At 41.8% G+C, this 14,889-nt stretch overlaps 1 protein-coding gene across 7 annotated transcripts in view; it reads left to right on the top strand.

The window, feature by feature from the left end:
- The window catches only part of gphna (gephyrin a), a 194,389-nt gene that overhangs the window by 106,245 nt on the left and 73,255 nt on the right, over window positions 1-14,889 (top strand). For 5 of the 7 annotated variants that reach the window (XM_056477359.1, XM_056477362.1, XM_056477360.1 and 2 more), the window contains exons 8-9: window positions 760-876; window positions 7,171-7,302. In XM_056477359.1, coding sequence (XP_056333334.1) covers window positions 760-876; window positions 7,171-7,302 — 249 coding nt within the window. The remainder of the gene's footprint in view (window positions 1-759; window positions 877-7,170; window positions 7,303-14,889) is intronic. The other 2 variants (XM_056477363.1, XM_056477365.1) reach the window with 1 other exon arrangement.

Raw genomic sequence — 14,889 nt, 5'->3', positions numbered from 1 at the left:
TAACTGATTTATTTCATCTTTGCCATGATGACAGTAAATAATATTTGACTAGATATTTTTCAAGACACTTCTATACAGCTTAAAGTGACATTTAAAGACTTGGTTAATTAGGTTAACTAGGCAGGTTAGGATAATTAGGCAAGTTATTGGATAACGATTGTTCTGTAGACAAAAAAATCAAAGGGGTGCTAATAATTCTGATTCTGTTTCCATCTAAATATGTAAATTCAACAAAACAGGAAAATGGCATAAAATCTTTGCGAATAAAGCACTATTTTTATCCTAGAAGTCAAAGTGAAAAGAAATCACACTCTCTGATAAACTGGAAAAATGGAAAAAAAATATGGCATTTTTTATTATATAAAAATGACTTGCACCTCAGAAGATGAACACGGAAGGGATTTTAGAATGACCAAGTGGTCAGTCTGCTGGTTTGTCCATTAATGCCATCCCATCTTGCCCATTTTTATTATCACATGATATGTTAAAACTAAATCTCATAATCTTTTTGGATGTACTTGCTGGAATTTATTTGAAATGTGTTTCCATTATAGTTTATGCACATTTTTTTCTAATCCGATAAAAACTTTATCCTACTAATTTTTTATGCACATTTCACAAGCAGTATCTTAAGTATTTTGACTTATGTTTTAAAAAATGTCCCTTTTTCATTATTTATTTTGTCCTCGATGCTCCATTCATGTTTTGCGCACATGTGAAGTCTTTTGTTATGTTTATATGTGTCATGTTAATCATCAGAGCATGACGTCTCATCTCAGCCATGCAGTGGTCATGGCCAAGGGTGGGCAAACATTGAGTGGCTTCATCCCGTCCACCTCCATTCCCTCCCATTTCACCTGCTCCTGCAGTGACACGGTAAGGCACACCGACATCCCCATCCACATTCACCTCTCCTGCTCTTCCACCGGCCCACATCAACATCCACTTTCAACATCAACCAGTTATAGATGATTCAATGTTATTTTTGTTGACTTGCCACATCACTTTTACACCAACATCACGCAACCCAACAAGTATCCAGCCATAAGCAATTTGTCTATCCACACCAGACACGACACAACAGAAACATTTCAATACCAGCAACCAAAATACAGGTTATAATCTTATTAATAAATATTAAACCTCATTAACATTATTAAAAGTACATGCTCAGTGACAGATGTCTGACTTTGTTTAAACCTGTATCATTGCTAGTTATTTTATTTTCAGCATCTGAGGTAAACTATATGCTGTTGCCTTAAGTATGCACGAAATGTCATGTAAAATGGTATTCAAACTCATACTGGTAACATTTAACACAGAATAAAGCACATAATCAGTACCTGAGGTGATCATTGTCATAGTAGTTTTTGCTGTCAGCTGCGATGTTTCGAACTTTGTGCGTCGCCATTGTGCATGGTTAGGATAAAATTCCTTTTAACATGGAAAATTACATACAGCGTGTCTAGTTAGTGTTACTAATACTGAGCTACATTGTTTTAATCTTTTATATCAGTATATGCACAAATCTGCACAATGATTTAATAACAATAAATCTTTTATAGCCATTATAAATTTCAACAAGCAAAGCTTTTAACTGTATGTGACAGTATTTAATTTTACTATCCCGTAAATATTTTAACAATATTTAAATGAAAAATAATAGTTAACTTATCCAGAAAGTTGCTCAAAATGTAATGTATTATGTATTTGTTATATGTATTTAGACCACAGGTGTCAAAGCCAGTTCCTGGAGGGCCGCAGCCCTGCTCAGTTTGGTTCCAACCCTGCTTTACCCGGTTTTAAGCAAGCCTGAAGGACTCAATTAGTTTGATCAGGTGTGATTAATTAGGGTTGGAACTAAACTGTGCAGAGCTCCGGCCCTCCAGAAGCTGGCTTTGACACCTGTGATTTAGACTGTAAAATACACTGTGTAAATCTATAACATCTATTGTACATTTTAATAATAATAATAATAATAATAATAATAATAATAATAATAATAATAATAATAATAATAATAATGAGTAAACCAGACTGTTTAAGTTATTATTGTAATTTCACATATTTTGTGTAATCTACTTTATATATACAGTTATATATAATATCATAAATATTTTGACATCGACACAATTCTAACATTTAATTTGAGGGTATTTACATCCAAATCAGGTGAACGGTGTAGGAATTACAACAGTTTGCATATTTGCCTCCCACTTGTCAGGGATCCAAAAGTAATTGGACAATTGGCTTCTAAGCTGTTCCATGTCCAGGTGTGTGTTATTACCTCATTATCCCAAGTGAGACTCAATAACAGGCCAGATTACAGTCCAAAAAAAAGCCTTCACAGTGCTGGGACGACATCCTATGAAGAATGGTGGTAGTAGTGACATGGCATGGGCATGTATGGCTGGTTCTTTTGTATTTATTGATGATGTCAGTGCTGACAAAAGCAGCAGGATGAATTCCAAAGTGTGTCAGGCAATATTTTCCGCTCATATTAAGCCAAATGTTTCAGAACTTATTGAACGGCGCTTCACAGTGCAAATAGAGAATGACCCAGAGCATACTGCAAAAGCAATCAAAGAGTTTTTGAAGGGAAAGAAGTGGAATATTATGCAGTGCCCAAGTCAATCACCTGACCTGGATCCGATTGAGCATGCATTTCACTTGCTGAAGAGAAAACTGAAGGGAGAATGTCCCAAGAACAAGCAGGAACTGAAGAGAATTGCTGTAGAAGCCTGGCAGAGCACCACCAGGCATGAAACCCAGCGTCTGGGGTTGTCTATGCTTTCCAGACTTCAGGTTTGGCTGCAAAGGGTTTGAAACCAAGTATTTAAAAAGTGAAAGTTTGATTTATGATTATCATTCTGTCTAATTACTTTTGGTCCCTTAACAAGTGGGAGGCGCACATGCAAACTGTTGTAATTCCTACACCGTTTAAGTGATTTGGATGGAAATACCCACAAATTAATGCTGGCAGTCTGCAGTTAAAGCACATCTTCTTCGTTTAATTTCAAATCCAATTTGTTGGTGTATATAGCCAAAAATGTTAGAATTGTGTTAATGTCTAAATATTTATGGACCTAATTGTGTATTATAATTATTTATTTTTTATTATTGTTTATTTTTTTGGTAGTTCTGAATGTTTCACAAAATGTTACAGAGCACAATACCTTTACAGGATGAGAGAATATTGTTTTAGAAATTTTACCTTGTTTAATATAAATTCTATTCATTTACATTTTATACTGATTACTTTTGTAAAGTAATAATTTATTTATTTGGTTACTTAAAGCTTGTTCTAGAGACCAAAATACCACAGAATTCAATTTACTAAATTTTATTCTGAATATATATATGCATGTTGCTATTTATTTACACCCTGACAACCACCCAATTAACTTTCTTTCAGTTTAAACTGTAGCAAGCAGTATTTGTCTTGTTGTTGAGCTCCTCCAGGTCTTGTAAAGCTTCCTCCCCCCATGATATCAGAGGATTGAGAATATCTCCTGTATTAGCTGTCTTTATATAGTCATTATAATGGGGTCATGCAGGTTGGCGTTGCTGTGTTCTCCACAGGGAGCGCTCGTAGCACACGTCTCCTGGGAAAGCAGAGGTTGAGTCGAGTGTTATTATTAGCACAGGGTTCGCTTCTGCGCAGGGTAATTAAAGCGCTCGCCGAGCTGCTCTTTCCTGCGAGGCCTTGATTTAGCCCCAGTGTTAATTAGCGCTCCGTTAAGCCCCAGCGTTCCTGTGGAAGATCCCTTCGCTCTGTGCCCTTCTGCCCATCAGACTCCCGCTTAATCCCACCACGCTTCTCCAGACAGCAGAGACTCGCCTGCTGGATCAAAGACAGTCTGAATACAGTCACAAATATCACTCAGTATAGATCATCTGTGGAGGTTTATTGATACTTTCTGTTGACATTTAATGCAGAAACCAATATATATTTTAGTCAAATGTAAAAACATCCAAAATGCTCTTATATTTCTTTTATTTGTTGGTATTAATTGTAATGTGTTATGCATTTATGGTTGTTAAAACTTAAATCCAAAATTCACTTAAGTTTTACTAGTCATATTTTTTAAGTATTTCGATTATGGTGCATTTTTTTTCCAAATTTTTTTTTTCTTAAATCTTCACTTCAGCTGCACTTACGCTAGGGATGTCCCGATCAGGTTTTTTTGCCCCTGAGTCCGAGTTATTTGTTTTTGAGTATCTACCGATACTTCTATAATACATAAAAAAAGAATAAAGAAGAGCTAAGTAACAGATCCAGGATGTTTCTTATTTTTTATTTAATTCACCTTATTTTTACATTTAGCAACTCTGTTAACAAACAAAACACTTCTGTGAGGTAGCTTGAACAATCAAGTAATAAATAACATCAATTATTCACTTTTGGACTTTAGTACAACAGTAAATATATAAAAAAATCTAATATAAAGACAAATAGCACCTCAACTTAAAATACCCATTAGGCAATGCCAAGTTTGCATATCTCACATTGTTGGCAATGGCAATGTTGTCGTCATCAACTTTATAATACCTCCAGACCGCAGACATACTCTGCTTTCTGCTTCAAGCTGCTTCCATGTTCTACTTTGCCGGCATTTAACCAATAGCGTCTCTGCAACAAAGTGATGTCATGCCGCACTCGTTGCTGTTTCTGTGTGAAGTGAAGAAAGATACATATATATTTGAGTCCTGATCAGGAGGTAACGTCAGATTCCAATCGAGTCTGAAACCGCGTGATTGGGCCCGATTCCTGATCACGTGATCATATCTGGACATCCCTAATTTCCACCACACTTTATAGTTTTATTCTTATTTACATTTTGAACAATTTATTTTACAGAGGTTATGTTCATAAAATATATGCCTGATTATTCACATTTATTGAATTTTATCTGACTGTTTACGCTTTTATTAGAAATTATGAAGTGATAAAACAGATTTATTCTGTAAAAACCTGAGAGCAAGTGAGGAAGAAACTTTGAAACTAACTTTATCCGGTGTTCAGATTTTCATGCTAGAAATGAATGTAATGCAAACTTTTTGATGTCCTTTTAAAGTCACACTATCCTTCATAAATGAATTAACTCTGCTGATATGCTGTTTAAAAGTTGTTGTTTTTTTTGTTAAAGGAGTGGTCCACTGTGATATCATATTTTATACTTTAGTTGATGTGTAATGTAGCTGTGTGGACATAAACAACATCTCTGAATGTAAGACGCTCAAAGTTCAATGCAAGGGGAGACATTTCTTTTACAGAGTTAGCTTAGCAAAGACTTCAGCGAACGAAGTTTGGGGACTACAAAAAAATACAGCCTGGCTAGTGAGATCACAAGAGCTTCCGGTTACGTGCATTCACCTCACGCACACACCTTGCGCAGCAAAGGGCCGTGACCAGAGGCGTTGTAATGTTAAAGCAGTGAAAGCTAAAGCACTGCTATTTCCACAGAGCTTCTTCTGTTTGTATATTTGGGCTTCCAAAGGACATGACACAAAGAGAGACGTGCTTAAAATTTAATTTTAATTATGTTCCAGAGAATTATATTAAAAAAGATATATCGCTAGTATTTGACAATGGAGAACTTCCAGAATCTCTCCCAGTTCAGTGCTGGATTTGGCCAAAACTCCTCCAACCGACAAAGCTGTGCATTGTGAGCCACAACCTGTAAGTATTTTTATTTGTTAAAATTGATCAACTACAGTCACAGTTTCTAGCGTTAATGGTATGTTGTAATGAGGACGTAAACAATGGGAAATGCTGTTTGGCACCGCTAACAATTTAGCTAAAAATTCATATTTATCAGTCAAACCCCTCTTAACAGCCTCAATCTTCAGCAGCGTCTGCTGTGTCTCTCTATGCATGTCTCTATGCGTGTCTCTCTATGTGTGTCTCTCTATGCGGCTGCTTTCCGTGCGTTCTACTTCTCAAATACAAACTCGCTAAAGATATGTGAACGATTTATTTTACTTACACATGCTCAGTCTGAATATATGTGAAAGACACTTGTCAGATTTTATTTTAGAGAGCAAGCATGAAGTTCAGCTGTGAGCTCTGATGTGTCTGATTTAGGCAGCTAATGCTGCTAAAAGCTGCTCTGACTGGACTGTTTACACAGTGCAAAAGTGTGCACTTGTAGGGGAGTGAAGTTGAGCCAATCCGCAAATCACAGCACATTATGTTAGCTGACCAATCAGAGCCTCTTGAGGGCAGGCCTTTTGAGAGGAACTAGTAAATTTGACAGTGGTTCTCATGTTAGCTGAGTAGCAGTATATAATCAAAGTAAGATATATGAAAAATAACGTTATTTTCTACAAGTGAAGCATGAGCACGCAATGCTTTGCATCTTATAAACACAACCAAGACTTAAAAATACACTGTGGACCACCCCTTTTAAACCACTTGCTGGTTAGTATTTTTGTGGAAACTGTGACATTTTTTCTTCAATATTCTTTTGATAGAAGATAAATTTAGTAAGTTGGTTGATTTGATACATTAGGTTAGAGATGCCCAAAGTTGGCCCATTGTTACCTTTGATTTGGCCCATCATCCCATCTGAGAATGGTGAAGAGGGTTGGGGCGAATGCTTTTAACAGAGTTCGTCATTTCTGATTTGAAGTAACTTTTATTTTGTTTTATTGCTGAGCTACAAAAAAGCAAACTGAAATGGAATATTTTCATTAAATGTAAATGAATCTGAGTTTGTAAAACTAGAGGACTATGAAGAAGACATTGGTGAGCAAATCGGGGCAAAAAACTAATGTAACTAAATGAGATTGTTTTTGTTTTGACTCTAATAAGTTAATTATAAACTGTAAAAAATATTACACAATGTTTTCTATTTATTTTTAAACATTATTAAATAAATTAGGAAATTACCCATGGAAACTATATTTTCCTTTGGCCTACTAGCCTCAATAAAGTTGGGTTTTTGACCCTTCATAAGAACAAGTTTGGGCACCCAAGCATTAGATACATTACTGTTGGATTTGAACACTAATGCTTCCTTCATTCATATTCATATAAAATATAAAACAAACACACTGACACCAGATTAGAATGTTTAAATCTTTATAAAGAATAAAATTTGTGTTAAGAACTCTGAATTCTGAGTTCTTGAACTTAACGTGTGTTTCTCATTCTTGATTTCACAGATCCCAGAATCCATCATTTCACGAGGCGTGCAGGTGTTGCCGCGGGACACCGCCTCTCTCAGCACCACGCCCTCTGAGTCTCCCTGTGCTCAGCAGTCCCGCCTCTCCACTGCCTCCTGCCCCACCCCCAAAGTAAGACTCCACCCCTTCTCCCTCTCTTCACACACACCATTCCTTCTCCCCTCAGCTTTTCTGTTTGGTCATGCACTCGTATCCTCCATGGCTGGATCCTCATCTGCTGCCACCTCATTGGCTGCTTGACACACTGCTTTGCATTCCAGACAGCAGTGACTCTGCACATTGAACCATGTGAGAGGAGAGGTGGGGCTTCTTCTTAACCGGCTGGGTTTTAAGTGCAGCCTATTTGATTTTCTTAAGCAGATATAAGGTTGATATTTTGGTCTAAAGGTGAGATTAGATGAATGCTTAAGCCTGGTTTATACTTCTTCGAGACCCATGACGCCAGCCTTGTGCGTAGCCGTGCATTTATACTTCTGCGTGCTGTTTGTGTTGCTCTGCAATAACACTTCTGAAACGCTAGCTGGCAGTAGGTTATAATGTTCCTCTGTGTCGAGTTTCTTCGCGGGTGTTTTGTTTTTTCTGAACGATATCTTAATTTACAAGTAGCTAAAACTCGCTCATTCAGAGGTGGTAACCGGCGGATGTGCAGCAACTTTAATCATAAGGTAAACGCAAAACAAAAGTTTCCAACAGGAGCTCCTTTATTGTGCTTGACACTTGTAAACACTCGCCTCATCGAGCTCGTGGCTCTCGCCCACACTTGTCACTGATACAAAACCAACCAATCACATAGCTTGTGCTAAACGTCATTGCAACATGTAGTTACATTATTTGAGAGGTGCATGTCAGCAACAGCCACGGCGAGGGCTATGCGACTGTGCGAAGGCTGCACTGGAGCATACACGTGCGCTTGACGCAGAAGTATAAATCAGCCTTTAGGCTTCTTGCACACAGTGTCCAAAATTTTCATATGTTCTTTTTTCGTATTTGTCATTCTAAATATTTGTCACACACAAAAACCACAAAAAAGAACCATTTTTAGAACCATGCGAGAACAATTTCTCCAAAAACACAGCAAAATAGAGACTTCAAATTGTCAAAAAACATGCCAAGATTGTTATGAAGCGGACAGGAGACAGAGGTAAGGAAACGTTAGGGTGTTTATTAAATGACAACAAGGAGCACATGAAGGATAGCCAGGAGGATCAGGAATGATGTTGGGGTCTTTTCCTCCGTGGCTGGGTAACAGGAATACACGAGGATGGACAGCACACACCAGATACAGCTGACAGAGGATGACACAGACTTGGAAGGACTGGAAGACAGGACGATTCGGGAGGACCAGGAAGACTAGGAGGAATACAAAGAGAACAGGTAAGTAAATCGTTTGTTTTAGCTGAGGATGACTACGCTGAGTGGTCGCTCAGTTGTCCGCTTTCGTCGAGACGAGCCCGGACAATGAGCGACTGGAGTGCTGTGCTTTTATCTGGTGCTCGTGAATGTGATGCAGCTGTGTGCTCATTAGAAGTCAGGTGATGGTGATCTTCGTGAGTGGGGGTCGTGAGAGCCTGACCAATCCATGACAGTACCCCCCTCCCCAGGGCCCGCTCCTGAGGGCCGACACCTCCGACGCCGTGGTGGTCTCCCTCTGCCTCTAGGCGCTGGGAACTCAGGGTGGCTCTCATGAAACTCCACCATGAGACTAGGATCGAGAATATCAGCTCTGGGAACCCATGTCCTTTCTTCGGGGCCGTACCCTTCCCAGTCCACCAGGTACTCCAACTGGCCACCACGACGTCGGGAACGCAAGATCTCCTTCACTGCGTAGACGGCTCCTTCTTCTAGGAGCAGTGGAGGAGGGGGTTCCTCTTCGTGGTCAGGCTCTGTGGAGGGAAGAACAGGATCGTGATAGGGTTTCAGGAGTGATACGTGGAATGTAGGGTGAATACGGTAGTGAGAGGGTAATTGTAGTTTGTAGGTGACGGGGTTAACCTGTTCCACGATGGTGAAGGGACCAACAAATCGGGGACTTAACTTGCGAGAGGGCAGTCGCATGCGTATGTCCCGGGTGGATAGCCACACCTTTTGTCCGGGTGTGTATCTGGGTTCTTCAGACCTTCTCCTATCGGCGGTTACCTTGCTTCGACGGACTGCCCTCTGCAGATGTTGATGAGCCTCGTCCCAGACTCTCTCGCTCTCCCGGAACCAGTGATCCACTGCGGGGACATCAGATGGTTCGCCATCCCAGGGAAAGAGCGGTGGTTGGAAGCCCAGGACGCACTGGAATGGCGTGAGTCCGGTGGAGGGTTGCCGCAGTGAATTTTGGGCATATTCTGCCCAGCCCAAATACTGGCTCCAGGAGTTCTGGTGACCACTGCAGAAGGTCCTCAGGAACCGTCCCACCTCCTGAATCTTCCTCTCTGTCTGCCCGTTGGTTTGGGGATGATATCCAGAAGAGAGGCTGACGGCCACACCTAGGAGCTTGAAGAAGGCTTTCCATAGACGTGAGATGAACTGTGGACCTCTGTCCGACACAATATCTTCTGGAATACCAAATGACCTGAAGACTTGATTAAAGATATTGTCGGCAGTTTCAAAGGCTGTGGGAAGACCTTTCAGAGGGATTAGTTTGACAAACTTTGAGAATCTATCTACTATGACTAGAATACAGGTATTACCTTCTGACGAAGGGAGGTCAGTGATAAAGTCCACTCCTAGGTGTGACCAGGGACGGTTCGGAATCGGCAAGGGATGGAGCTTTCCAGCGGGTAGATGACGTGGGCTCTTGGATTGGGCACAGTCCTTACAGCCCTGAACATATTGCCTCACATCCCTTGCCATGTTTGGCCACCAGAATCGTTGGGATACTAGCGAGAGAGTATTGTTGATCCCTGGATGTCCAGTGCCTAGCGAGGTATGTAAGGAGTGGATCAGATCTACCCGGTGTTCAGGTGGTATGAACTGCCGATGAGGAGGGCATCCCGGCGGAGCAGGGGCTTCCGGAGTGGCAACGACTGGAGGAGCGTTCCAGGTGATCGGACAAATGGAGATGTGTTCGGGAAGAATCTTCGTTGGGAGTTCTTCATGATCGTGATGCTCGTGTAAACGAGAGAGAGCGTCTGCTCTTAGATTCTTGGGTCCTGGACGATAGGAAATGGAGAAATCAAAACGTGAGAAGAAAAGTGACCATCTGGCTTGACGTGGACATAGTCTCTTGGCCTCTTTGATGTATTGGAGGTTTTTGTGATCTGTGATCACCTGGAACGGATGTTTGGCTCCCTCCAACCAGTGACGCCACTCCTCCAAGGCTAGCTTGATTGCTAGAAGCTCCCTGTCTCCTATGCTGTAATTCTGCTCCGCCGGGCTCAACTTCCGAGAGAAATAGGCACAGGGATGCAGTCGGGGCGGTGTATCATGATGTTGAGATAATACTGCCCCGACGCCGGTGGTGGATGCGTCCACTTCCACCACGAAAGGAAGATTTGGGTCAGGATGAGTCAGGAGTGGGGCCCTTGTGAACTCCTTCTTAAGAAGGCGGAAGGCTGCGGCTGCTTCTTTGGTCCACTCCAGTCCTTTGGGTTTACCCTTGAGGAGATTAGTGAGAGGTGATGTAATCCTGCTGTAGTCCTTGATAAACCGTCTATAAAAGTTAGCAAACCCAAGAAACCTCTGGAGCTCCTTAATGGAAGTGGGTTCTGACCAGGATAGAACAGCCTCAATTTTCTTCCCATCCATACGTATACCGGTTTGGTCAATGATGTATCCCAAGAAATGAATCGACTTCTGGTGGAATGAGCATTTCTCCGCTTTGAGGTAGAGGTGATGTTCTCTCAATGTGTGTAGGACCTCCGCAACGTGTTGGCGATGTTCGGCCTCACTCCGGGAGTAAATGAGGATGTCATCTATGTACACTATTACACAGTGGTGAAGAAACTCCCGGAGGACTTCATGAATGAAGTTTTGGAATACGGAGGGGGCGTTGACCAGACCGTAAGGCATGACCTCATATTCATAGTGGCCAGTAGGGGTCACGAATGCTGTCTTCCATTGGTCCCCCTCACGTATTCTTATCAGATTATACGCGCTGCGGAGGTCCAATTTAGTGAAGACTTTAGCTTCTCGGAGCTGTTCCAAAGCGGCTGGTACCAGAGGAAGGGGATATCGGTATTTTACTGTACCGTTATTTAGGACCCTGTAGTCGATGCATGGACGCAGCCCTCCGTCCTTCTTGGCCACAAAGAAGAAGCTTGAGGCGGCTGGTGATTTTGAGTGACGTATGTACCCCTGACTCAGAGCCTCCCTTATGTAATCTTCCATTGCCTGATTCTCTGGAAGCGAGAGCGGGTAGATCCTACCTCTTGGCAACTGGGCATCTGGAACTAGGTCGATCGCGCAGTCCCATGGCCGATGCGGCGGTAGCTGGGAAGCTCTCTTGGGGCAGAAGACATCATGAAAGGAGCTGTACTCCTTAGGAATGTGGATAGACTGCTTCTCAGGAGGGCTCTCGACCGATGTTGCAAACAAAGAAATGGGGTTCCGACCTTGAAGAGGGAGATTTGGAAAACAGGCAGGTGTACATCCAGATCCCCATTTCTTTATCTCTCCTGTGCCCCAAGAGATGATGGGATCGTGCTTCACCAGCCACGGGCGCCCTAGAATGATGTCCATATTTGCACCCTCCAGAACCAGAAATTGAATCCTCTCTTGATGTAACAACCCCACTTGAAGAAGGATGTCTTCGCATTGTCGATGGATACGGGTCGAAGATCGAGTGCACTGGGTTATCGGTTGTATCTGGTATATATGCGAGGACGCCTCAGTACGGAGGTGGAGTTGACGACAGAGGGATTGGGAGATGAAGTTCCCTGCTGACCCGGAGTCGATGAGGGCTGTGACAAGGAGAGAAATAGAGGCAGTAGTTATTTGTACGGTGGTAGTAAGTGGTTTACATTGTTCAATATTCGTACTGAATACACTCACTGAAGTCCGAATGGGACGAAGGGGACACTCCATACGGGTGTGTCCACTGACACCGCAGTATAGACACAGACCCCGGGTCAGCCTCCTCTGTCGTTCCGCTGATGTCAGTCTTCCAGACTCTATTATCATGGGTTCTGGTTCTGGAGAGGCTGTTGACTCAGGCGATTGGAGGAGTGCAGACGAGGGGGTGATGGTGTCCTGTTGATAGGAACGGAGACGATCGGAACATCGGAGAGAATGTTGGATGAATCTCTCCAGACCCATTGTATCATCTAATGTGGCCAGTTGGATTCGGAGAGTGGGTTCCAAGCCGAGCCGGTACGTGGTCAACAACGATCTCTCATTCCATCCACTTGCAGCTGCTAGAGTGCGAAACCGGAGAGCATATTCCTGTGTAGATAGAGTACCTTGCTTTAGATGATACAGCTGCTCTCCAGCGGCTACTTCCCCATCAGAACGTCCAAACACCTCTTTGAAATACTCCGTGAAGGTAGTGATGGAATTCATGACCGGCCCGGCTTGGTTCCAGATCGTCTCAGCCCATTTAAGTGCAGGTCCAGAGAGTAGAGATACGATGTAGGCGATCTTCGACTTATCTGTGGGATATAGAGAAGGTTGCATTTCGAATATGAGGGAACATTGTAACAGAAAACCATTGCACTCCCCCGCTCCGCCTGAGTAGGGCGCTGGTCGGGCCATGGGACTGGAAGGAAGGGCCGAAGAAGAAACTGTGGAGGCGGAAGTGCTCGGTGCTGGTGGTGCGTTGGAAAGTGGAGCTGGTGGCTGTAGAATCCGCTTCAACTGGTCCACCAGCTCTTGAAGGTGATCGGGGGTGCTCATGTTGTCGTCGTTATGGGTCCGGGCTTCTGTTATGAAGCGGACAGGAGACAGAGGTAAGGAAACGTTAGGGTGTTTATTAAATGACAACAAGGAGCACATGAAGGATAGCCAGGAGGATCAGGAATGATGTTGGGGTCTTTTCCTCCGTGGCTGGGTAACAGGAATACACGAGGATGGACAGCACACACCAGATACAGCTGACAGAGGATGACACAGACTTGGAAGGACTGGAAGACAGGACGATTCGGGAGGACCAGGAGACTAGGAGGAATACAAAGAGAACAGGTAAGTAAATCGTTTGTTTTAGCTGAGGATGACTACGCTGAGTGGTCGCTCAGTTGTCCGCTTTCGTCGAGACGAGCCCGGACAATGAGCGACTGGAGTGCTGTGCTTTTATCTGGTGCTCGTGAATGTGATGCAGCTGTGTGCTCATTAGAAGTCAGGTGATGGTGATCTTCGTGAGTGGGGGTCGTGAGAGCCTGACCAATCCATGACAAAGATGCAATAAACAAAAAATTTACCCACGATTCATGACGAACAAAAGTTTTAGAGGCGCTCTGTAAACGTGATTGTCACAACATAAGGCCATACTGTATGTGTTTAAGATCTGATTAATTTTCTGACAAAAAGATTTTTGACTGTGTGCAACGACTTTAAGAGAGACTTTTAATTCAAAATATTAATTCCTATTTGTTATTAATATGTTCTAGAGCTGTTTAGAAATATTATTATTATTATTTTTAGTTGATGAGTTTTTTTTAACTCTGTGTAAGGAACTTAAGAGGGACTTTTAATTCAAGATATTAGTTCTTACTATTTTGATAAGATGTTCTGGAGCTGATTAGAATTATTATTATTACTTTTAGTTTATTGGATATTTGACTCCGCGTACAAGGGTCTTAAGAGAGACTTTTAATTCAAGATATTAGTTCTTACTATTTTATTAAGATGTTCTGGAGCTGTTTAGAATTATTATTATTACTTTTTGTTTATGAGATTTTTGGACTCTGCATGCAAGGACCTTTAGAGGGACTTCTAATTCAAGATATTAATTCTTATTATATTATGAAGATGCTCTGGAGCTGTTTTGAGTGTTTTTTGTGTGTGTGTCTATATATTTAAAGTGTTGTCTCAAAGTTGTCAGCCATTTATCGTCATATGACGTCTCATCTAAACTTTTGACTGGAAAGTGGTATTGGTGTAGTCGAGTGAACTCTCTTTGAATCTTTTCACTGTGATGTTCGTAAGTTTTATTTTGTTGTGGATTGATAGTTCAATTGCTTCACTTTCTCAGTGGTTGCCTCGTTGTTTTAGCAAGAGTGTAACATTATAAATGTTTGCCCGGCTGTGTCAAAATGACACACTCCTCTTTTACAATCTTCCTTTGAAAACACATTTTGGTGACTTAATATGTTTTAGGCCGTAGTCACAATGTCACAAATTCACAGGAGTGTTCTTGTGCCCTTCTTATACACAAAATACATCAATTGAGGCTTTTGCATCAGAGCAGCTACATGTGTTTGTGTAGCTCATAAAATCATAGTAAAACTGGTCATGTGTGTGTGAAATTTGTCAACATGTGAATGAGGAATGTATGGAGCTACTGTAGTTTCTTTGTCTCCCTCTAGTGAACACAGTCTGCATTACAACTGTTTTCCTTCAGCAGATGACAGTAAATGTCTGTCACGTGTTAAACTTGATGTCTCAAATACTTGAAGTGCATAATAGAAATATTTTGCACTCTTTTTATAGATTTTGTATGTGTGTGAAAGGCCTGTGATAAGCAGAATTCCAGTAATGTGCTCTAAGCTTCAGCGTTGACCTCAGGCCAGTTTTGAATTCTGCTGACTTTGTTTTTTTTCTTGACAAGTGTCTGGC

This window comes from Danio aesculapii, chromosome 17 (genome assembly GCF_903798145.1).
Source record: "Danio aesculapii chromosome 17, fDanAes4.1, whole genome shotgun sequence".
Classification (NCBI taxonomy): domain Eukaryota; kingdom Metazoa; phylum Chordata; class Actinopteri; order Cypriniformes; family Danionidae; genus Danio; species Danio aesculapii.
Note: the sequence above shows the minus strand (reverse complement) of the source record. Positions and strands in the feature narration are given on the sequence as shown.